The sequence below is a fragment of the Neolamprologus multifasciatus genome, chromosome 9, assembly GCF_963576455.1.
Source record: "Neolamprologus multifasciatus chromosome 9, fNeoMul1.2, whole genome shotgun sequence".
In the NCBI taxonomy this organism is placed as follows: Eukaryota; Metazoa; Chordata; class Actinopteri; order Cichliformes; family Cichlidae; genus Neolamprologus; species Neolamprologus multifasciatus.
The window spans coordinates 18,686,730-18,710,519 of record NC_140447.1 but is presented as its reverse complement, the minus strand read 5'-3'; the positions used below and the strand labels follow the sequence as shown (position 1 = coordinate 18,710,519).

The following is a 23,790-nucleotide window of genomic DNA, read 5'->3' as shown; positions in this document are numbered from 1 at the left end:
CAAACCGTCTGTGCACACCTGTGGACTAGTAACCCTGAATGCATTCACAAGTCAGGATTTCACTGAATGCTGTGTTTCAGTGAAAATCTGAGAATGTGACAAGAAAGGTTTTAATGATGCTTACATGTCTACCTCCACCTTTCACTCCACTGCATACATCCAAGTGCTGGAGACTGAAACTAAAACATAATTTCAACATTATTAAAAATAAATGGCCTCTTCTACTTAGATTACAGCCAGATATGGCTCCAGAAATGAAGGTTAAATGCTTAGCCAGCCTTTGTACTCTCGTCCTCCAAGGCCTGGCATATTGTTTAGAAGTTCGAAGAGAATCATATAAAGTTTTACTGGTTTTCACATTTAGTGTGACCTTGACCCAATTTTCACAAAAATGAAATCAGGTCAAGCTGTTATTGGCATCTACCGTAACACAAAATTTGAACAACATATCTTGAGAACTGTGAATGCCAGACAGCTAACAGGCAGACCTTTTTCTTCAGAGGGGGAAACAAAACCACCTCCAAACATCTTGAACTAAAATTATATCCGAATTTCTCAATAGTCACGCTCTGATAAAGATGCAGTTTAACGCAGGCTTTGGAAATGGCAAATACGGTATTTAAAAGCAAACTTTATTCAAGTATTTTACATTTTTAACCAACATTTTATTTCAGTTTTATTTCCTAGAATCATAAAATAAAGTAGGTCTTAGGAAAAAAAATTACAGCCAATTTTCTATTTACATTTTCACAATGCATCAGTTTACAGTTTCAGCTAACATTCTGGTGAAGTACAGAACCGCAGGCTGTGCAGTCAGATTCTTGATGGCGTATGCATGTCCTGTAAGAAGAGAACAGTAACTGTAAGAAACAAAAAAGCATCAAAAATATGTGCATTTATCACTAAACCATGTTAAAGATCTATTATGTATTTGAAAATGTTTTTATGATCAGATCTTATAGTAAATGTAAATATTCTTACCAGACTCCACCACAAAAGATTTTCCAGGACTGAAGCATGACTCACAGCCATCGATGGTCACACCCACTGAGCTGGTTAGTAAGTTAAAAACCTTTAAAAAGACAGAAATAAATAATGGAAATACTTTAGGACTGTTGTATAAGAGGCCTAGTTACTGCATAATTATATGCAAGAAACAGAATAAAGTAATACTCACTGTTGTAGCACTGTGGTCCACCCAGAGAGGCTTCTTCATGAGGGATCCCAGCAGCAGCTTTCCACTACAGAAGGAGTTGGTGCTCAAGTCCTCCTGGAGGCCCATAGCTCTGTCTTGATAGAAGTACCAGTCAAACTGGTCTGGAGTGACACCAGGATCGCCTACAGTAATACAAAGAAGACATAAGGTTCATTAGATGACATAACTTTATTTATTGAAAATGTCTTGTCTACATTAAAAAGAAAGCAAACTAAATTAGACACATAAATGCTTTGAGTTTTTTGATGCAGGCATTTTAAGTATTTTATTTTGATCCTAACTGACAATAAAGAGAAAATTAATAAAAGACGTGATGATCGATCTGTCCGGTTAGGAAGGATAAACTACTGTGAATCCATTTCAGCTGTTTTGGTGCAAGTGAAAGTGACAACAGGTGCACTGGAGAGGCCACAACATGGTTTTAACAGGTGTTTGCCATGGACCACTGCTTTCTCCTTATCCCTGCTGACTGATTGTTCTCAGTTTGGCTTTTTGCTTGTGTTTTTGTTCCTGCTGGTAACATGAGATGATGCCTCTAGCCCAGGGGTGGGCAATCTCAGGCTATGTCCACAAGTACCCGGGTATTTTTGAAAACGCAGATTTTTCTATGCGTTTGCACCTTTCGTCCACACGTAAAAGGCGTTTTCGGTCACTGAAAACGGAGATTTCTAAAAACTCCGGCCAGGGTGGATATTTTCTAAAACTCAATTTTTGCATTTACATGTGGACGAGAAAAACGGAGAAAACGCAGAAAACGCAGCGTCAAAGATGTGCGCCTTTTTTGACGTCACACTGTGCGCCACGTTATTGTTTCGGTGAAATGAATTTCTACAATACTGTTAATTGTACTCTCTGCAGTGTTTAAATGCTTACATATACACACACAGTTACTGTCCCTCCACACATACGACTTGGTTCTGCTTCTATGCCCCAGCTTTGTTTACTTTTTCCCACCGAGGCTTCTAGACTTCTGATTGGCCAACATTTCTACACGGTTAGGACTATAGCACCACCTGCTGCTTTGGCATGTTCCTAGCAGCGTTTTCCTTCATTTCTGCCTTTACGTGTGGACGGGATTATTTTTTAAAACGAAAACGGAAAATCTCCGTTTTCAAAAATGCCTGTGTACGTGTGGACATAGCCTCAGTCCACGAGGGCCGGTGTCCCTGCAGGTTTTAGATGTGTTCTCGAACCAACACAGCTGATTTAAATGGCTAAATTAGCTCCTCAACATCCTGAAGTTCTCCAGAGGCCTGGTAACGAACTAATCATGTGATTCAGGTGTGTTGACCCAAGGTGAGATCTAAAACCAGCAGGGACACCGGCCCTCGTGGACTGAGATTACCCACCCCTGCTCTAGCCCATTCTGTTTGCACAAGTAGTCCAGCTCCTCCAGGATGGCGCATTCATATGTGTCGTTACAAGAAGGCTTGTCGTGTCTCCCAGCAGAGTCTAAAGAGCGTGGACAAGATAACAGATGGGCCATTACATGACAAGAGCCAAAGAGGGCCATAGAAGGTCATCAGCACTGCAGCAGAACGGATATTGACTCCTTTGTGCAGGGAGACGGATGGCTGCAAATGTCCCCACAAAATGACCAAACTGTCAGGAAAAGACTCCATGAGCATAGCATGAGGGTCCTTTAGTGGGACCTTTGCTCATAGCTCTGCACCGTGCAGCTCAACTGGCATTTGCCAGTGATATATCTCCCCCGACCATTGCTGACCCACGGTCAAACCAGTCATGCAGGGTGATTTTGAAGGCAGCATAACATTTGCTACAAACGGTTGTCTCGAGACTCTTTCACATCTGTCACATGTACTCAGTGTGGCCCTGTGCTCATGTGCTCATCTGTAAAAAGAGAGGCCAGTGGCGGTTCTGCCTGTTCTGGCATCCTCTGGCGAATGCCAATTGAGCTGCACAGTGTTGAGCTGTGAGCAGGAGTCCCACTAAAGGAAATTAGGCACTCATGGCATGCTCATGCAGTCTGCTGCTGACAGCTTGGTCAGAAACATGCACATGAATCTCCCACTCAAGGCCATTTTGTAGACCTCTGGCAGCGCTCCTCATGTTCTTCCTAAAACAAAGGAGCAGATGCTGCTCCTGCTGTGTTGATCCCCTTCTACGTGCTTGTTCGGGAGTCCTCGGTTAATGACCCCTGTCACGGCATCTTCTCCACACTCTTGAGACTGTGCTGGGAAACATAGCAAACCGTCTTGTGATTCGCTGTCCTGGAGGAGTTGGACTACCTGTGCAACCTGAATGGACTGCAGACACCGGTCATGAATGTGGTTCGTGCAGTTTGTAAAGCAGATTGGCTACAAACAGTTTATTTTATTTAACAATGTAAAAGACAACAGACATTTAAACACCTGTATCTGTGAAGTCAGTGCAAAAACAACACATGGAAATGATTTTTTCTTATTTTTTCTCTTTTCTTTCTTAGAATTTTCTTACCTTCTGGTGTAGCCAACCAGAGGCTCCTAAACCACTCAGCCAGGTTGGCCGTATCCTTCGGCTGTAAGATCAGCGGCTTGAGGGGAGGGGCACAAAGATCTGAAGCAGAGAGCAGAACTGGGTTCCTGGGTGACGGCAAAACTGGAACATAATAAAAATAAAACGCAGATATTTATAATGAAAAAATAAGTTTTTTTTAAACCATTCGGGCACGCACCCAAACAGTGATCACACTTTCAGATATTTATCATTTATATTCAAGCCAACTGAGGTTAACAAGGGCTACCATTTTAGGGCTGTAAATACTACAGTATGAATGCTCGTATTGCCAGCCTGACAGACGAAAATGTCAAATGTGACGGATTCATTTCATTAATTCAAGACTGAACTCACAGTGACACACACTGATTCATCCACAACAAACACTAGATTAGGCTTCAGCCGGTTATACTACTATGTAACAACAAAGGAAAAGCTTCAGTACTTTTAAATTCCTCCTCTAATCCTTTCAAAACCATTTCTGAGTCTCTTTATCTGTTTGGTAGTTTGTGGGACTGACAGTTTTTTTCCTAGTTGGTCTGACATTGAAAATCATTGTGAAAAACAATTTTGCTCTCAGTTATTTACTTATTCATCCAGGTTTTAAAACGTGCCAGTGCCCCAAGTTCCCGCTTCAATTACTGATACTATAATATTTGTAGAAAAGGACCGTCCACGAACACTGCACTTTATAGTGGTTTGTGTGACTGTCTGCAGATGCCTGCAGCATCAGAAACACTGAGAGGCTAGGAGAGATTATGAATGAAATATCAGATGATCACAGAGCTTAATGGTTCTGGGCATGTCACCAGCTTGAAATCTGACCCAAAATGGAAAGAATTTCAGGGCCTTGAGACTTATAAAAAACAATAAACTGCCTTTTTTTTTAATTAGCGAAATACTTAAAGGGGTTTTGATTTCAAAACAAGCCAATAACATTAAATCCTTGTTGATTAGATTTCTTTCTCATGTAAAGTAAAAGCATTTTAATGACTTCAGCTCATCCCGTCTCATTTTTACTGTGAGTGAAGCAGCCAGTGTTTTAGTCTTTACACTTTATTAAATGTTATAGTGAAGCTTTCTTTTCAGAGAATTGTGTAAAATGTTCTTTGAAAGATAAAACTGTTGGAAAATGTTTTAATGTAATTTAAAACCCACTTATGCTGTCAGTGTCTTCATAGTCTTCCAGCTCAATCATGGAGGACGGTCCACTCCTGTGGACTTGTGACCTGCCGATAAAAGATGAACGACAGTCAGAAATATACTGAAAATATAACAAAGACAGAGGTTAAGAGTAATTCAGGCTTTTCCTTGCATGTCATGTAGCTGATACCTGCTGTCTCGTGTGGTCTCCTGGTTGTCTGGGCTGTTGTCAGCTGCATGAGTGTTACTGCCTGCTACACAGATTTCCTCAAACGGACGTGATCTGACATTACATTTATTAGTCTGACGTCTGTCCACAGTCGAAGACTCTAAGACTGAAGCAAAAATGTCTTTAAACGTTGCCAGAGAGCATTTGACAGTCTTAGGAGTGATCAGTGACTTTGCTGTCAAAGGAGGCACTGGAGCTCCTCCTAGAGGTTTTAATGAGACTGCCGTGTTGCCATTTTTGGGAACACCGAGTCTGGGAGATTTGCTCTGTTTAGACTGTTTCTTCTTTTCTTTTTTAGGTTCAGGCCTCTTGGGATGAAGCTGCTGAGGCTTTGAGGACATGTTCTCCAAATCTTCAGCTACGTTGTTGACAAGCCACCATTCGCCCGGGGCTCTCCTTCTCCGTTTGGCTGAATCTGCTTCCGTGAGTCGCTCCTTAGGTCGACTTTGCGACATGGGTGCTTTTGGTGTGGCTGACAGTTTTCCAGTAGAATCGTGCCGATATACTTTCTGAAATAACTTATTTCCTGTAACAAAAAGCACATTTCCTCAAATAAAGTTTTGAGATCGTCTTTTGTGTTTATATTCTTTGCTACTTAATATTTCACACCAACTAGGAGGCAAACGAGGAGCACTCTGAGAGCGCAAACATTTAAGAGAATACTTTAGTTTTACTTTTAAGTTAACAGTTTTATATATATCAAACTTTTATTTTGTTTGTGCTTTATGAGTACAATAAAAGCAAGTGCAAAGTACAGCCTTTTTTCATTTGCCCTGGTGAACCTCATTTTAATATACCGGACACAATTTTGAGTGCAGTTATTTTTTATTTATGTGTAGCATTCATTTCACTGTTTAGTAACTTACATGTGTGTTAAGTTTTAAGCAATAAAAAGAAAAGTTTCTGATCCCAAGTTTATCGTGTCTCCTTATTTTGCCAATTCTAGACAAATCAATCATTGAGTTGACCTTGAAGAGCTTGGTGGATCTAAGCCAAATTGTAATGAGTTGTTAACACTATCACAGTATTAACTCATAGCCAACAAGATTTACCTATTTTACTTTGGAAGGCTAAACTACCTGTCAAGACATCTGTTAAAAGTCGATCCAACACAAAAGGCCAAATTCTCCTTATCTACACATGCATCAGTACTAAGAGTCCAATAGCACAATATATAAAACATCAGTCACAGAAACTCCTCTGTAGTACTGGCACTTTTACCTTGACCTTACCTGAGTTAAGGCTGTGGTCCCTCTGAGTAAAGACCAAAGGGCTAGACTCCTGGTCCAATTCTTGATCCGGGACCTCCTGCTGCTCCGGCTCGTCGGCATGCTCCGGCTCAGCCGTTACTAAATCTTCATCAATTGCTTTCATCTTGTCTAACTTTTCTTCTTGTTTATTTCCTTTTTTGCTCTGTTTTGTTTTCCTTTTTTTAAACTCACTCGTCTCCTGACTGGGCAACACTTTAAGCTGTTTCTGATTTCTTTTCTTTGAGGCTTTGTCTTTCTTTGCTTTTGCAGGTGAAGGAACTGCTGCGCTGGAGTCTTTAGGTTTCTGTTTGGACTTCTTTTGCGTGGCCTGCTGGCTGTTGTCCGCTTCCTCTGTGCTCTGAGGGCAACTCAACCACCACTCTCCTGTCGATTTCCTTTTCCCGAGAACCTGACAGTCTTCAGATGAAGTCCCTTTAGAAACAACTGGCTGGTTGTTTTGTTTCACCTGTCCGTCTGTTTCACAATTAATAGCTTCTTTGTCTAAAGGGATCAAAGGAAAAACATATATAAAGTAATTTTAAGTGAATGAAGGAAAAGTTTATGTTGCAATTCCAAAATTTAACATATTTTGATGATAAAGATCAAAACTTTAATCAAACTTCAAAGGTTAAGATGACAATAGCTAGCACAAATATTCAACAACAAATTATAGAAGAATTTTTAGAAAGTACAAAGGACTCACCAACAGTAGAAACTATGTCTTCAGTATCTCTGTGCTTGTCACTGGTCTGCTCATCAACATCCTTAACAGCAGGTTCTCCCTGCAGCTCTTTCCTGCTCGCCTTTAACGAGTCAGCCCTCTGTGTCTTGGTATTTTCTTTACCATCGTTTGAAGACTTTTGTTTCTTTGTTTCAGCAGACTTACTTGCTTTCCTTTCTGTTTTCTTAGAGGGCTTCGCTTTTTCTGTTTTGCGACTCGTTGTGTCTTCAGGCTGATCTTCTGCTTCATCACTCTCCTTTGACAAAGTTTTCTTGAGCTGCTTCTTCTTTTTTTCTGGCTCTTCTTGAACCAATAAGTCACCCGCAGGAGCATCTTGAGGAGCAGGAAGCTTATCGTCCTCATTTCTAGGCCCAGTCTCCTCACTGTTCTTCTCTTTCTTAGTTTTCTTCTTAATTTTCTGATCAACAGGCTGATCTTCCAATTTACTTTTTGACTTTTCTGTTTCCTGCAGTGGCTCTGGCATCTCCAGTGATCTATCCTTTGTCCTCTTATCTGAGCTGTCTTTGTCTGTGCTGGGAATTCTGCTGTGACTTTGTTTCTTACTGGTAGCACTTTTACTTGGGATGGAAAACCACAGAGGTGTATCATCTTCTAGGATCATAAAATCATCCTCTGGTTCAGGGGGAGGAGTGGGTACTTTAACTTGTTTCTTCCCGGAACTTAAAAAAAAAAGATAAATACATATAATTAAATTTTTTTAGGAAAGAATGTGACTGAGGCCACGTGGTATTATGTGATCAGTGTTGGGGAGTAATGGAATACATTTAACAGTGTTACATATTTAAAATACAAAATATGAGTAACTGTATTCTGTTACAGTTACCATTTAAAAAGGTGGTACTCAGAATACAGTTACTTTGTTGAAATAAATGGATTACATCACGGTCTTTTCCTGTTTCATATGTTAGGCTATGCCCTCTATTTTTGGTAATTCCACACCAGTGGAAACCCAAACAAAACACGCATTAAGAGGCTCTAATGCCTGTGTCTCTATCTCGCGGCCCATGTCACCTCTACTTGCATAATGACGTGAAGAAATATTTTTTCAAATTATTTTTCAAAAAATTATTTAATATGAAGGAAATAGGCGAGTGGTAGAGTGTTACAGGCATAGCCCTAAAGAATGTAGCTTCGTGGGCAGTGCTGCAGGGAGAATGGACTGCCATACCCATTATGTGTCTGTGAGCGTGATGGAGGTTGAAAAAGGAGAGTGGAAAAGTACGAGCTGTTACGGAGCAGAAACGGGAGCTGGAAGCATGTAAATATAATAATAACCACTGCAGTCAAAAAGAGTGCCTGACGAGCCCAGTTGTAAGTAAGCTATTAAGACTCGACTGTACACCATGTTCGTGTTTTCCTCCGAAACAATAAGTTCCGTTGGAGCAGCCTTTCAACGCCTCTCTTTGTCTCTCGCTAGCAAAGTTGACACAGACAACAAAGTAAAGCTAGTTTTCAGCTACGAGCCCGACACGGAACCCGACGTATTAGCCAGAGGACCCTTTACTACGGTTCGGAGCCACGGACCTTTTTTGTATACGCGTGAAACAGTTTTAATACGAGATCACTGCAAAAAGTGCAGCCTTACCTAATGTCCACCCCACTGTTACTCATTTATATTAAGATTTAAAAATCTAGTTGGTATTAGTATGGTGAATAACCTTCAGTAAAAGTAATAAATCACACAGCAATAGTACATTCATGTAGTTGTAAAAAGCATGATAATATATTAAGTATTCCAAAGTATTCAGAATACGTTACTGTCATTGAGAGACATAACGGAAAACGTTACAAAATACATCTTGGGGCATGTATTCTGTAATCTGTAGTGGAATACATTTTAAAAGCAACGTTCCCAGCACTGTATGTCATGCAGACATGTTTACGTAGACAAGTTATAAAGGTGTCCTCTGATCTCAACTCACCTGAAAGGTTTTGACTGTGGTGCATGTTTTAGTTTCTGCAGAAAAGCTGTCATATTTTTTCCCGCTCGTGTGGATGCCACAGGAGCTGCGACTTCAGGCTCCCGGCTCACTGTTTGAACAGCTGGCTGTGTGCTTTCTTGACTCCTGTAAACAAAGAAGACATAAAATGTAACTGAAATAACCAAATAGTTTTCAAAAGCGACCAGAAACACTTCCCTAACTTTTTGAATCGGCGTTGCTGCCTCCACTGATCAAAATGAAGCGTATCACCAATACAGTATGTTTGATGTGCTATATAATCTCGTAGCCTTTGAATATTGTTCATCTTTGATTACTGTTGTGCAGTATTGCTGTGTATGTTCGTTTGATTGGGGAATTGTTTTTAAGTAGAACAGGGCAAATGGCAGATGGCAGATGGCAAAAAACTAAAATATCTTGTACAATTAATGGTCTCATATGGTCACATTTACAGCATCAATGTCTCTTCCTCCTGAAAAAACACACAACGAGGTATTTAAATGAAAAGCAACCTTACCCTTGTAATTCAATCTCCTTCTTGTGGCCAGATATCTTTGTTAAAACAATATTACTTGGGGGAGACTCCAATCCAGACTCGCCGTTCCTAGAGAACAGGATTAGTGAAAGATTTGTGGAAAATAAAAAAATAAAAACATGAAAAATTGTAGAGGCAACATTTCCTGCTAGGAACTAAGTATAAATTTCCGTACTCCTCTGTGACTTGTCCATTACACTGGGGATTCTGGGTGGGTAGAGAGGCTTTCTTCACCTCTTCTATTCCTTCATCTTCACACATAAAAAGAATTGGGGACACAACTTGTGCTTTTTCATTGTCCTGCTCTTCTTCTTCAGCAGCCAAACTTTGTTCTGCTGGACTGGAAGTCTTTACTGGGTGATGTCCTTTAAAGAGGATGTCCAAATCTGCAACAAGAAAAAGCCCACTCCTAAACAATTCATTTATCTCCCACCTGTGGGACTAATAAAGGTCATCTTACCTTATCTTATCTTAATAAAAAACAAACAAACAAACAAACAACAACAACTAAACAAACACACACACACAAGGCATATATTTTCATTATGAACACAAATTTGAGTGTCTTACCGATATCCAGTTCAGGACTTGCAGGATGCAAGACATCTCCATCATCTCCCTGAAGAAATTCAAAACGTGAATTAAAATAATGAACACAAATTACGAAAAATATTGCCCCGTTTAAAAAAGGCTCACGGCTGAGCCAGTAAACAAGAATTCGTTAGAAAATGTGTTTGTTTTAATAGCTGGACTGCAACAGATGTTTCTAACACTGGAGCTTAGGACATGCATGCAATATAAGCAGAAGTCACCGTATCGACTGACTGTACCATTACTAATTGGTGTCCTGGAGGTTTTTTTATCAGCTGTCTCTCTGGGGGGACCGAGTCCTCACTCTTATTCTGGTGTATTTCTGAATCAGAAGTCTGGAGCAGAAGAGAGGGGGGCTGCAGATTTGCATGTGAGGCTGAATCTGGGAAAAAAAAAAAAACAGTCAAGAAGAGGTTAATAAAATGGAAATACCTAATTTATAACAAAGAATTACACCAATCGGATGAATCTCACTCACCCAAGTCATCAAAGATCTTATCAATATCTTGCAGTGTCAGCGTACCTTCCCAGTGCTTAGCTGGGCTGAAAAACAAAGGTAAGAATTTAAGGGTAATTCCAAACTTTTATAATACAAATAAATCTGCAATAGCATGAATAAATCCAGAAAATGAATTTATGAAGCTCATAGATATTAAAAAACAAAACAAAAACACACACACACACAAAAACATTTAACTAAAATAAAACAGCTAAATTTTAGAAACGTGTTTAAACTTACCTTTCATTGTCAGTAATGTAACAGAGCTTCCTCTTGGGTCTCTTCTGTGAAGAGAAACCAGCTTAGAAACCACTCCAGGATCAAATGAATAACTATGTTCACTTAGCAAACACAGCCCCTGTTCTAATAGATACAAAGGGTCTGAAGAGACAACAGATGTAAGGCTAAATGATCAACTCTCTAAAACTTTACAAGAATCATAACATTCATGGATGTAGTCAAGTTCACTTCAGTTTTGTTTATATATACTGTAACTTCCCAATTACAATAACAACAATTATCTCACAAGAGTCTCTGTCCAGATGGTAAAAATAAATCCTACAATATTAAAGAGAACTTAAACAAACAGAGCAAATACTTGGTAACTGGCAATCCCACATTTGGTTTAAGTGAGAAAAGATGGATCTTTTCAGTTAACCCATTTTTGAGGTTCTGCACATTTCCAAACCATTTCAGCCTTGCCTCTCTAACTCAGTTTCCAAAACACTTAACCTGAGCTGTCCCTCACATGTACTCATTTCTAATCCTGTGCATTTTGGTCTCTCCAGTGAAAATTTTAGCATCTAGGCCTGCCTCTTGGTTTTTGTTTTGTTTTGTTTTTAGTGCCACCATCTCCAAGCCTCAAGTCATAGCAGGCATTACTACCATCAACATTTTTTCACTCTTGTTGCTATCTTTCTGTCACAAATCACCCCTAACATTTGTCTCCATCCACTCCACCTTGCATGCACACTCTTCTTCGCCCTCCTGTGCACTGTTAATATGATATATAACACGATTTAAATGGGATGGGGGGTATTTTATTTACATCTGAGGTAAAAGTATTGTTACTGGAGGTGGAAAAAGTTGGATCAGAGCATCCCTGCTTTTCAGAGAAGGAACGGGTCAGAGTCACATGATCAGTCACCTGATCCAGTCCCACCAAATAAAGAAAGCTTTTACCTTTGTTTTCCCATGGAGCTTTAGTATTATGGAAATACAATATTCCAGCCCACAAGTGAGCAGCGCGGATTATTTTTTCAGTATCGCGCTGCAACAGATGCTACAGAGATTAAACAATGCAGTCCTAATATTAAGTTTAAAGGACGAGTTAAATGACAAGTCATGTTCAAATAGATACAAAAGACGATCGGCGTGTGTAAATAAAGACGGCAGTCTGCAGCCAGACTCGGAAGTTTAAAAACTTGTCACCGGGAAAATGTCTGAATCCCAACCCTTGGGCTAGGGTAATGTTTGTAATAAGTTTGTGAAAAAGCACGAATAGAACTTACTAGGACTGGGTACTCCATCTCCATTTGTGTTAGCTGGCTGTCGTTCTTTCAACAGTATGGTTAGCCGACTGTTTCCGACCGCGAGACCCGAGTTAACAGGTAATAATCATTTCGTGTTCGTTTACTCTCTAGTTTGTTAGCCCTCGCGTGAACACCTTAAAAAATCATGTAAAAAAATAACTATTTAGCCATACAAAGACCAATTATAACGTTTTCTTCTAGCCGATATCCTTCGTCAGCACAACAACGGCGCTGTTTACAGTTTGTACTTCTCCCGCGCACTCTAGAAAACTCAGGAAACATTGTGCCCCGAGTACTGACCAAAGGCGGGAGTGTCGCGAAATTGGCACGCTGTAATTCACAGTCCATGTCTTCTATAACATCGCTGTGAGTGTGTTAATCAAGTAATGACTTGAACATAACTGTCTAATTGTTAGGGCCTACTGATTTTTAACAAAGTTTTGGCTGGCAGCGGACTTGCAGCCTGAAGAACAACGCACAGGGAATCAGTATTCACTGTTTCTTCTTTTACATATTAGTTTCCGGCAGATTAAAGTTGGCGCTTTGCTTACTGCCCTCTACAGTTTAAAGTCGGAACCAGCATCTTGCACCATATACTGGATAACAAAATCAAAATCAGAATACAGTACTTTCCTAAGGAAATTATGTGGTTACAGTTGCTCCAAGAAAATAACAGTAAAAGACTGAACTAAATACTATTACAATATTACAATATATTACTAAGTTTACAAAATATAGGAAATAGCTCTAATAAATAGCTTTCCAATTTCATATGGTAAGTATGACTGTACAATGACAATAAAGAGCTATCTTATCTTAATATATACAAATACTTATATTTACTTAATTATAAATAGCATATTACAGAGGTGAAATATACATATTGACATATTACTCTAAAATGTAAAACTTTGTTATTTGTTAGGTTGGTCATTGTAGGTCATTGTAGAGATTGTGCAAAAGGGTGTAGCTGTTTCACTATTTCACAACAGAACCATGAACATGACTTAACTGACTTAATTTCTAGGCTTGATCAGCCGCAGTCAAACAGCCAAAAGCTGTGCATTAATGGCAAAAAAAATATGGCTGTTAGCTGCTGTTTATAATAGCTGTTTCCTCAATGTATTTATCTGGTGAAATACGTTGTATCATTTTGTGATTTGTTAATTAACAAGCTACACAGCTTTGAATGAGGCCTTTAACCCTTTCAAGCATAGTGGTTACTACAGTGGACAGCTATTCAAAGGCTGTTTTCTCGTATTTGTGTCAGTGTTGATGGTGTACTTGCACATAAACTACTACGTTGGACACTCATGTGTCACTCCATACCCTGCCACCCACTTTTCAGGCAGTGTAAGTGCACAAACCATTTCTTATTTAATTAAAATTGAAATTTCTCTAACTCCTTAGAAGTTAAAAAATATTATTTTTTTCATGCCTAAAGATGAAAAAAAAAATACTGAGGTTGTCATAATTCATGCATGAAAGAGTTCAATGGTTGTTACAATTACCAGCTGTTGCCGTTTACTCCTACAAACTTCTTTTCTTTTGGTAAACTGGGTAAATATCTTTGTTTTCATATATACAGATAAATGTTAAGTAACGGCAAAAATTTGGACGCTATCTTGAGAAAATGGAAATGATTGTCATGTTCAAATGTGTAACATTTCACTGAAAACAAGTGCACACTGATAAGTGAAACTTAAAGTTTATTTGTACTTTTGAAATATGACATATAACTGATTAAAACATATCAAAATGTTTCTCCTTTATGTATATTAATGTGTTGCATATAAGCTCTATGGTGTATGTCATTTGCTATGAAACCACAGCCTGCACAGAACTCATCCCTAAAGCAGTAACATAACACACCCATATATGATCTGCATGCGATATAAAGAATGTAAAAATAATTAAGTGCTGTAAAGTATGCACTGTATAGAGTATATTCTCTAAATCAGGGGTGTCAAACATAAGGCCCGTGGGCCAAATTTCAAATGCAGCCCACTGAATGGCTTTGGAAAAGATGAAAGAGGGTGTAAAGTCTGGACTTTTAACTGTATTTTCATAAATTTTACAGCATTTCCTACTGATAAAGGCCTCTCCCATGGCCATACACTAAGGTATTTAAGTAATAGATAAACAATTACATGGCATAAAAATAACTGTTTTTTCACTTTCTGCTATAGAAGTTTGTTTTTTTACAATGGGTCCACAGTTTCTGTGAAGTAACAAAAACCTTTTTATGTTTTATAATTGCAGGACAGTCTGGGCAATCTTCAGCCAGAACCTTTTCGCTAATTTTACACATTTATTTTTACAATTTAAGCCCAAAAGAGTCATGCTGACAGATTTTTTTCATTTACTTTCAGGAACATTTATTTATCATGTAGAAAAACTGAGCTCTACAGCTGATATTTTCCTACTTTTCTTTTATTAAGATATCTCAGGGATTTTGTGTGTATTTACATTTCTTTACACTGATGGAAATGTAAATGATATAGTCATATAGTAAAAGTATGTTCTCTAACATTAAAAGCCTTATATTTTTTTAAATGTAAAAAAAAAATCTGCTTAAAATTAAAAAAAAAAAAATCTTTAGCCCACATCTTAAATCAGAAATAATATTTTATAACACCTTGATTTATATGGTGTTAACACTGAATAAACAGCTGTGATCATGTATGGTCTATTTCACAATAAATATGTCAATGTTAAGAAAACTACATTTGGCTTTAGAGTGTAAGTTTGCACTAATACAAAGCAAACATAAATATATATTCAGTCATTTGTTATACATAATAGTCTTATGAAGTTCAGTATTTACATGTTTACACATCAGTGTTAAAATTGTTAATGCAATATTTTCAAAAAATTCCGGTGCATTTTAATACATCAATAAACATTAAAACAATACAAATCAATACGATGGGAAAAACAATGACATCATACATGAAAAACCTTCAGTAATAATAACAATCAGGTTTGTTTTTTATCATAAAGCTGCTCAGTGAAATATCTTTTTCTGCTTCTTAGCGATCTCCATCGGTTCCATGGCTTCAGGATCGACACCTTCGTAGAGTGGCTGTTTGATGTGTCTCCAGACCACCAAACTAACCCGAATCACAAACAGCACACAGACTGCAGCCAGCAGCACAGCTGAGAGAAGAAAATCGAATCAGTACGGCTTTTGCACGTGACACACGGTGACACAGAGCTCATTTTGTGGGTGTATTTATCTAAAAAGTTTAGTGTGGATGCAGGGATTTATGTGGAGTCTTACCAATGAAGACGCCATTGCGACTGGGTGATTCAGCATCATAGTTTTTGTCAAGGTTTCCAGACAGCGCCCAGATCACAACGGGGTAGGTAATGCAGATGTACCGCACATGCTCGTCGAGGACAAGATTCTCTAAAACAAACCTATGAAACACAAAACGCATCGCTTTAGCATCTCAATTTTAATATGTTAGATTCTAACATATATTAATATGTTAGAAGCCTAAGAGTTCAGCCAATTCTACTCCAGTCATATGGTTAAAGATCATAAAATGTATAATTTTAGTACGTCATGCTTCAAGGTCATAGGTCATAATTTTTAGCTTTCATTGGATCATCTCCAAATTTTAAATATACTAATCATTGGGGGAAATAAGCGCGGTCTTTATTTGAACTCTTTCGAACATTATTGTTTTAAACAAACATTATTTGACAAATATCACAAAAAGATTAATATACTACATTAGCTTTCCATACTGATGCATAAAGCATCTGAGTTTTAGTGTAGCCGTTGCCCTTCAAAGGGAATTGGAGGGAACTGAGCTCTCTCATTGCTCTCGTTTGGCTTTTTTGGGTTTTTTTTAAGAAGCACACTCACCATCCAAGCAACAAAATAGTCAAAAGAGAGTATGAGAGTGTGGCAGCATCGTCTTGGGACATGTCTGTTTCATAAGCCAGTACAATCGTCAGGTTGAGGAGGGTTGCTACAGTTGTCCAAGTCGTGTATATCATGACACCATTCTGGACCTGCAAACAGATTTTTTCATGGAGTCCAAGCAAGCATTATATTAATAATGTCTGACCACAACAGGCTAATGTAACTTGATCTACATGCAAGATTAAAAGCTTAGCTTACAGTTAATAATGCACACTTACCAACACCTGGAGGAGCCACAGGTCTGCTTTGTGGTATTTGTTGAGCCAAGCTCCATAAACGTGAATCCCATGGCAGATGAAGCATATCATGGAGTAGTTAGTGCAGATGATGAGGATGAGAAACACCAGTGCAGGAATCATCAGTCTTTTTAAGGACAGATACAGCAGAAAAACACATTTAATGAATCTGTTGAACAACTTTCATTTGCATCTTTTAGAGCCATGCATTACTGCAGGCTTAACTCACACACGACACTCAAAGACTCTTACTCTCTGTCCCAAACCAGCAACCAACCAATATTGACGCCCATATTGAGACACCAGCTAATAAAGAATCCATAAGGCAGTACTGCAGGAGTGCAGTAAACATATCCATATCCATTCCTAGAAGATAAAAAGTTGATCAATAAATCTGTGGGAACAGTTTTTCAGTGGGTTTTAAAAATAGACTGAAGAGACCTGGATTATATCTTATATCTGTGCTTTAAAAATAACACTGTAGTTTTAAAGAAGAAAATAAAAAGAAGTGGACACAACTTTCTGAAAAGACCCGCAACAATGTAGATGATCATGAAGATCAGCCAGATGTAGATGAGGGTCCAGATGAAAAATGTCCATCCTGAAGGCGTAAGCTGGGTGTCAAACAAAGCTGAGACATTGGCTTGGGTGGTGTGAAAAGGACCTTTGTGGAGAAAAAGGTTAGATTTTAGGGAAAGTTGACTGTTCGCCGTGTGTTTTCACATCCTTCACATCCAGTGTGTGAATGTGTGTGTGAATGGGTGGATGACTGGATGTGTAAAGCGCTTTGGGGTCCTTAGGGACTAGTAAAGCGCTATACAAATACAGGCCATTTACCATTTACCATCCTCTACACGAATATCAAAGATACTGAACACAGCTGACAAATGGCTAACAAAGTTTCAACTTACTAACTCCAACTACAGCCAGCCCATTAAGCACCAAGCTCACTACAAAGGCAGCTAAAGACACGAGTACTGCAGCAATACGTCCTGGGTTGTGTTTTCCCATCACGGTCCTCTTATTCTAAGATGGGAAGAAAAAAACATTTTATAAAACAAAAGCAGGAACAGGAAGAAGTGGCAATCGATCACTTTCACACAGTTAACACAGAAGCCACTTAATATATCTTTAGACATTTATCAGAAGCTCTTTTTACAACTTTTATCAAAGTTTGCCACCATAAAAAACAAAACTACAACAAGAAAATTTACTCTTCTTAAGAGAGGGCCAGATAGTACTTTTTAAAGCTTCCTGTGTGCATTATCCATACGACATACATGTTTAGTCCAGTCTAATAAAACAGCGTCCACATGATGAGATTAATAAGACTTACCTGGCTTTGCTCCTTGTTGTGTAAGCCGTGTGAAGATCAAGAGTAATTGCAGAGGACACGGGACCAACTTTTATATGGAGCAACTAGTTGTGCAAGAAGGTTTATGACTCTTCAAGACATCACGTGCATCTCTTATCCTCTTTACATTTCTGAAACAATCAATCATAAAACGCTGATAAATATATCTACTCATATATGAAATAATTTTGAAAGCACTTATATACATGTATGTGTTTAATGAATTACAGTTTACAGCATGATTTTATTATGTTATCACTTCCTATTTGTCTCAGCCCTCCTTCAGAAATTACAAATTTACTTTTATACTGTATAACTCGGAGTTTGAAGGTCCTTTATCGGGTGGCGTGGCATGATAGTAATCCCTGGTTATGTATAAGGTCATATCTGATGATGAACACACTCTTGACAACAGGGTTTGTGGAATATACAGGTAATTGCTTGCATAAGGAAATCAGTGGGTGGAGGTCTTTTTTTTTTTTTAAACAAAGCTTTTTATTGATCTGAAAAACAAAAAAAGAGCAAAGCCAAGATAAAAAGATAGATTTGATGAAATTGTACAGCTTTTTAAATCTAAGTAAAGAGCATAATCCTCATATCTGTGTAAGTAGACAACAACAGATCTTGGAGGCAGCCACACAAATCCACCCAGCAACTAGATATAGATGCAGTCTGCCACCAGCAACTTGTTGATACAATACATTAAAAGGTTATTAAGGTGTACAACCAACAGAGGCTGGCTCTGAAGACTTAAGGCTGAAGACTGTACGTGACAAAACCAGCGGACTCAGACTGGAGCAGAAAACACGCATAATTGTAAACTTTGAACACAACTGAGATTTGTTACCTTTGTGCATTTGTTGACTCTGTTCACGTTTTTATTCATTCATTATTCATTATTAATGAATCTGAATTGCTTTGTCTTCTCTCTTATTGAACAGATGTGCTGTCTGTTAAATAACTTAAAAATGACCCCATTAAAATCAGTGTTAAAGTTTATTTTTACAGCTTATGAAAGGAAAGTAAATGAAAGCATAACTACATTTTTCATGTTTATGTGGTGAAATCAGAAATACACACTTTATTGCAGTTTATACTTTTTGACAGATGTGAACCTTCAGCTTTATATATCACTTTATGAGGCTTGATGATATTCAGCTGAGGCTGGAGTCATTTACAATACAGCCCTGATATCATACAGAAATCATACTGCAAATCTTTTCCTCGCTCTCTCACTTAAATATCTTTTTCTGCTTCTCTAAAATCTCCATCGGAGACATTTTGTCTGGGTTTACGTCTTCGTAAAGCGGCTTTTTCATTTGCCTCCAAATGACCAAACATATCCGAGTGGCACACAGGGCACAGGCTACACCCAGCAGGGCAGCTATAGTGGAAAGAAAATATCAGAGCGTGGCATCAGTGTGCATCCACATATGAAGTTATCATTTATAGTCAGTGCTATAGTGTCATTGAGACCGGTTGATGGTTTATCCTCACCGATAAAGATGTTGTTGCGGGTAGGAGCTGCGGTGTTGTAGTTTTTGGTGAACACCCCTGTCAGCGCCCAAATCACAGTTGGGTAAATGCTGAAGATGAATCTCACATATTTTTCAAGAATGGAGTTTTCCAGGATGAACCTGTGAGAGAGACGGCACCTTTTATTTATCCATTTTTTCTAAAGAAGTCGCCCTTATTGTTTCCTCTGTTTGTCAACTTACCACACTATCAGCACAATGGACAAAACAGAAAGAGCAAGAGTGGCGCCGTCAGTGTGGGACATGCTTGCATCATACGTCAGCACAATGGTCAGGTTAAGCAGGGAGGCAATAGCTGTCCACGTTGCATAGATGGCAATGCCATTCTGAATCTGCAATGAAGACAAAGCAAAAGACAGAAATGCTGAGATTATAAGCATGTACATGAAGAAAAGAAAAGAAAAGCAAACATCAGGTGCCATACTAACCAGCAGATGATGGAGCAACAGGTCTGTTCTGTGATATTTGTTGAGCCAAGCACCATAGTTATGCAGACCGTGGCAGGAGAAGAATATTACAGCGTAGTTAGTCAAAGCGATTAGGATGAGGAAAGCCAGCGCAGCAGGTGTGTACCTTTAGCAGGGATGAAAAACAGAATTTTACAACAATGAAAACAATTAACCTGCATGTTAGAAGCTGTGTTTACATGCTTCTTGCATGGACATACTTATTTTTCCCATTTATTTCATGATTTCAGGTCAATCTTATCTGCATATTTAGGCCAAGAGGGCCTGACAATGTGATTCAACACACCTTCATTTGGTTACTCAGCTTAGGTGGACTAACCTAACTAATCAGCACTATATCCAGCCCTCATTTATACGCCCCCTTTTCTAATGCAGTAAGGAAAAACATTAATCAATACTATGGCTTTTTACTGATATCAGTTAAAACTCTCACACTCACTTTCTGTCCCACAGGAGCAACCATCCAATATTGACGCCCAGATTTAAGCAAAAAGTCACAAAAAATCCGTGTGGCAAAACTGCAGGGCTGCAGTAGACATAACCATAGGCATTCCTGCAGAAAGAAATCAGAGGTAAATGTAGACTTCAACAAACATCATATAGGAGAAGAAAAAATAAATCTCAAGAAAAAAAGAAACTTACTTCCTAAAGATGCCTGCAAAGACATACAGCACCCCTAAACCCATAAAGATGTAAATGATGGACCAGATGGTAAAAGTCCACCCTGAAGGCGTGATCTGGGTCACAAACTCATCTGAAATGTTCGCGGTGGTGGACAAAAATGGATCTGTGGCGCAGAAACACAGAAATCAGAGAGAGAGACAGAGTGCTCAAAGGTTACAACGTATTTCTAAGAGTATTAAAAGCCAGACTTACGTTTTCCTAACGCTGCCAGAGCAGACAACACAATGGTGACGATGTAGAAAATCACTGCCAGCACTATGGCAATGGCAAGAGTGATGTGGTGTTTTGCCATTTTTAGTAAGCCAGTTTCTATAAAACAGAAGAATTATAATTGAAGAAAAATTATAACAAGTTTCTAAATTTCATATTAACAATTTGCCATCAGTATTACATGTCACTAATCAGAAGAAGCCATGACGTACCGTTTAATGTCTTTTCTTGACTGAAAGCACTGGAAGACTGCTGTGTGGGGTGGGCTTTTCTTTTTTATATAAAACGAAGCTGGTTTTGTAACAGTGGAGCTTTTATAGCCCTGTAGCACGTGTACATGTTTGACGTCCTCCACGTGTCCTCTGTTTTTGGCTGATTAACTGAACAAAAAAGGAGGAAAACAATCCTGTTGCCAAACTCACTCAGCTTTATAACCATCTTCCATAACTTTAAACATATATAAGAGCTGGACTTTGCCCCAGCAGTCGTGTTTAGTAACAAGTTTTTATCGCAGACTCGTATCAGCAGCAGGTGAGACCAGGAAATGAAGAGCCAAAGGATATTTTCAGCTTTAAGCAATTTAACCCTCACAGTTATGAAATGTTGGGTAGCTGCCAGCTGGAGATCTATGTATCCCAATCCTAAAACTTCTACGGATAAATGAGAAGAGCCAATGATATGTTTGTTAATGACTGACAGGCAAAATAAATCAGCTAGGATTATATAGAGCTGGAGTGCACATGAAAACAGAAGGTCATGTATGATCACGCACATACACTGAAGGCCACACACACCATATCAGAGCAAGACTTTACTAGAAACACATGTAAAATGCTGCACTGAGTTAAGAGCTTGTGATCACCTGTTTGGTCAATTTTCGTTTCTTTGAGCTGTTTTGTTTCTTATTTGAATCACGTGATCCAACAAAAGATATCTGTAATATATAAAGTTCTGGTCTTTAGGACATATTTTTATACATCTGTGGAGCATTTAAAGATAGTGGAAGTATGTTAACTGCACTTTTTTCATACATTTCCATCTGGAAATTAATATCCAACATTGTTTTTTGGGGGATTCTTGAGGGGAAAAAAACAGGCGATATAAGTCTGAGAATGAGCTTACTAAAAAGCACCACTGAACGACACAGGAAAACATTACCGCCTGCGATGATCTATAAATCGTATAGTTGTGTATATATATATATATATATATATATATATATATTCTTACTTCTTGTATTGTCTGTCTTTGTTACTGTTTGTACTGAAACACTGTAACTGAAATAATTTCCGTTAGGGATCAATAAAGTATTCTGATTCTGATGATATTAACATTTCAATAAGTATGTAATGTCGTATTTAAAGGCAGTTTGTTGCGGGGGTTTTACAGTTTTTACAAAAAAGTTTGTTTGCATGTTATCTATTCAAAACCTATGATAATGTTCAGATTTATTTGCTGGAATTGTATTCAGATAAGCTTATATTTAGAAATGTAGGCTTTATAATGCATATTTAAATGTATGCAAAAGTATTTAAATGTACATTTTTAAGAACTTGTATTAGGAAATTGAATTGTCTTGATATACACCACTGTGCAAGCATCTTGAGTGACCACTCATTTCTTAATATTTTGCTTCCAAGGAGCCATATATTGTTGTATTTTATCAACTTAATATATATTCATATGTCCGCTCTGTTACACATACACTCCTTTCTGGTAATCAGATGGGATCTAAAAATCTTGGCTTTATGTCTGAATGAATATTTGGGTCATTCTTCTGTAAAACTCAGGCTAGAGGCTGCAGAGGAGCTTTTCTGTATCATGTTCTAAACAGCACAAGTTTTGATGCATGCAGTGACATTGACACGCAGTGAGCCACACAAATAGCATGTTGAATCTTTCACACACCGTGCAGTGTGTTTGTTGCCTCACCAGACCACAATGATGTGTGCAAAGTTACATTTTATCACACAAACTGTAATTTGCATAAATTCCTATGTGATGCATTTAGTTCTAATCAGTAAGGGCACTGTCTCTAAGCATGTTTAAGAGGAGTGAGCTACAGCTTTCTCAGCACCACTGAGCAGACTCCCTGCTCCAAGTGGCAAAAATGAGAGTGAAACATTCAAAAGTGTAGTTACGCTTCCCTCTTGTCAACTGACAAAATTCATTGTACCAAAAAGATTCCTGATATCCAGGCGTATGAGATGTCATCACTTACTGCACACATCAAGTCGGCTGTGACAGCAATTCATGTGTTTTTAAAAAATCCCCATTGTTGTGCCACACAGGGTGGGGTGATCTCTGAAGACCTGATTCAAATGATTTTCTCCAGCTCTCCTGAGCAGCAGCTAATAGGTACTCAGCGCTTTAGGAAACTACTTTCTAAAGGTAAGTTTTTCTTTGGACATTTGCTGCTTTTCCATTCATTTTCAGTCCAGTTCTTGTACCTGAACATTTTCAAAGGACTCTTTTGTTTTTTATTAAGCCACTTAACTCTGACCTATGAATCATTTATGCATGTTTTGAAAGTACGAAACACAAGGGCTGAACCAGTGTTGTGTCCACACATAACAGCAAAACCCTAAGAAGAATGACCGCCTATTCTTCAAAGAAAACTCAAGAATGAAGGTGGTCATACTAAATTATAACTTTGACGCTCATTAGAATTGTACAAACTCTATTTTGACCTTGTATACTGTATTTCCCCAGCCCCTCTATTTTGAAACTAAAACTATTGAACCTTAATTCAATTTCTCACTTCACATAATCGTTTCACTTTTGCCTTGAAGTGTTACTTTTAATTTAATTTAATTATTTTTATGACGCATGTTCTCTGGTGAGTTCAGGAACATCTGTAACTTCAAGTGGAAGAGTTGCATGTGAGTTAAAATTTTCTATAATACCAAAAAAAAAAAAAAAAAAAAAAAGACAAAATACTGATGTTTTTGTCGAATAAACTGTCTGACATGAGGGATAATATAGCATTTGCATTTTAACTAAAAGACTGAATACGCACTGACACTATGGGCACATTTTTAGAAATCTATTTAATTCCACAGAAAGGTTAGCCACTTTAGTGTTTCACTTGTGACCTATGAAGTACCCCCGAAGTTGTACAAAACAACAACAACAATAACAACAACAATAAACACTCGAGGACTTTAAAGAGTTTAATTTTTTCCAAAGTTTGA

General features: G+C 38.3%; 4 protein-coding genes across 6 annotated transcripts in view; all 4 read right to left on the bottom strand.

The window, feature by feature from the left end:
• Window positions 1-611: 611 nt before the first annotated feature.
• LOC146511430 (uncharacterized) lies at window positions 612-12,666 on the bottom strand. 3 transcript variants are annotated; one of them, XM_085173349.1, is made up of 16 exons: window positions 12,153-12,666; window positions 10,882-10,925; window positions 10,621-10,685; window positions 10,382-10,524; window positions 10,122-10,170; window positions 9,727-9,937; window positions 9,534-9,620; window positions 8,999-9,142; window positions 7,038-7,735; window positions 6,317-6,835; window positions 5,046-5,610; window positions 4,871-4,941; window positions 3,674-3,814; window positions 1,178-1,338; window positions 982-1,072; window positions 612-840 (listed from the first exon to the last, which is right to left on the bottom strand). In XM_085173349.1, exons 1-16 carry the CDS (start codon window positions 12,174-12,176, stop codon window positions 758-760), a joined length of 3,096 nt encoding a protein of 1,031 aa, XP_085029475.1. In that variant the 5' UTR covers window positions 12,177-12,666; the 3' UTR covers window positions 612-757. The 3 variants fall into 3 exon arrangements, with proteins under 3 accessions (XP_085029475.1, XP_085029476.1, XP_085029477.1); XM_085173350.1 differs by having other exon boundaries at window positions 10,882-10,922; XM_085173351.1 differs by lacking the exon at window positions 9,534-9,620.
• A 2,446-nt stretch (window positions 12,667-15,112) lies between these two features.
• On the bottom strand, window positions 15,113-18,504 carry LOC146511429 (uncharacterized). Its single transcript, XM_085173529.1, has 7 exons — window positions 17,258-18,504; window positions 16,866-17,010; window positions 16,599-16,712; window positions 16,329-16,473; window positions 16,051-16,199; window positions 15,457-15,596; window positions 15,113-15,332 (listed from the first exon to the last, which is right to left on the bottom strand). The coding sequence occupies exons 1-7, from the start codon at window positions 17,355-17,357 to the stop codon at window positions 15,181-15,183; spliced, it is 945 nt and encodes a 314-aa protein (XP_085029655.1). The 5' UTR covers window positions 17,358-18,504; the 3' UTR covers window positions 15,113-15,180.
• A 186-nt stretch (window positions 18,505-18,690) lies between these two features.
• On the bottom strand, window positions 18,691-20,708 carry LOC146511428 (uncharacterized). Its single transcript, XM_085173528.1, has 7 exons — window positions 20,579-20,708; window positions 20,345-20,489; window positions 20,142-20,255; window positions 19,664-19,808; window positions 19,419-19,567; window positions 19,198-19,337; window positions 18,691-19,084 (listed from the first exon to the last, which is right to left on the bottom strand). The coding sequence occupies exons 1-7, from the start codon at window positions 20,676-20,678 to the stop codon at window positions 18,933-18,935; spliced, it is 945 nt and encodes a 314-aa protein (XP_085029654.1). The 5' UTR covers window positions 20,679-20,708; the 3' UTR covers window positions 18,691-18,932.
• A 2,761-nt stretch (window positions 20,709-23,469) lies between these two features.
• Window positions 23,470-23,790, bottom strand: part of nanos2 (nanos homolog 2) — a 2,594-nt gene continuing 2,273 nt past the window's right edge. Inside the window, exon 1 of the mRNA XM_085172753.1 lies at window positions 23,470-23,790. This exon is cut by the window's right edge and continues 2,273 nt beyond it. The gene's annotated coding sequence lies outside the window, so the exon portion shown is untranslated.

Coding starts and splice junctions, on each gene's coding strand:
- LOC146511430 (XM_085173349.1), bottom strand. CDS start 12,176: ATGGAGATGGAGTACCCAGTCCTA. Junction 4,942..5,045: donor GAGACCACACGAGACAGCAG/GTATCAGCTACA, acceptor TTTTATCGGCAG/GTCACAAGTCCACAGGAGTG. Junction 1,339..3,673: donor CTGGTTGGCTACACCAGAAG/GTAAGAAAATTC, acceptor GTATTACTGTAG/GCGATCCTGGTGTCACTCCA.
- LOC146511429 (XM_085173529.1), bottom strand. CDS start 17,357: ATGGGAAAACACAACCCAGGACGTATTGCTGCAGTACTCGTGTCTTTA. Junction 16,200..16,328: donor TGTGGCTCCTCCAGGTGTTG/GTAAGTGTGCAT, acceptor ATCTGTTTGCAG/GTCCAGAATGGTGTCATGAT. Junction 15,333..15,456: donor TCGCAATGGCGTCTTCATTG/GTAAGACTCCAC, acceptor TTCTTCTCTCAG/CTGTGCTGCTGGCTGCAGTC.
- LOC146511428 (XM_085173528.1), bottom strand. CDS start 20,678: ATGGCAAAACACCACATCACTCTTGCCATTGCCATAGTGCTGGCAGTG. Junction 20,490..20,578: donor TCTGGCAGCGTTAGGAAAAC/GTAAGTCTGGCT, acceptor TCTGCGCCACAG/ATCCATTTTTGTCCACCACC. Junction 19,568..19,663: donor TGTTGCTCCATCATCTGCTG/GTTAGTATGGCA, acceptor TCTTCATTGCAG/ATTCAGAATGGCATTGCCAT.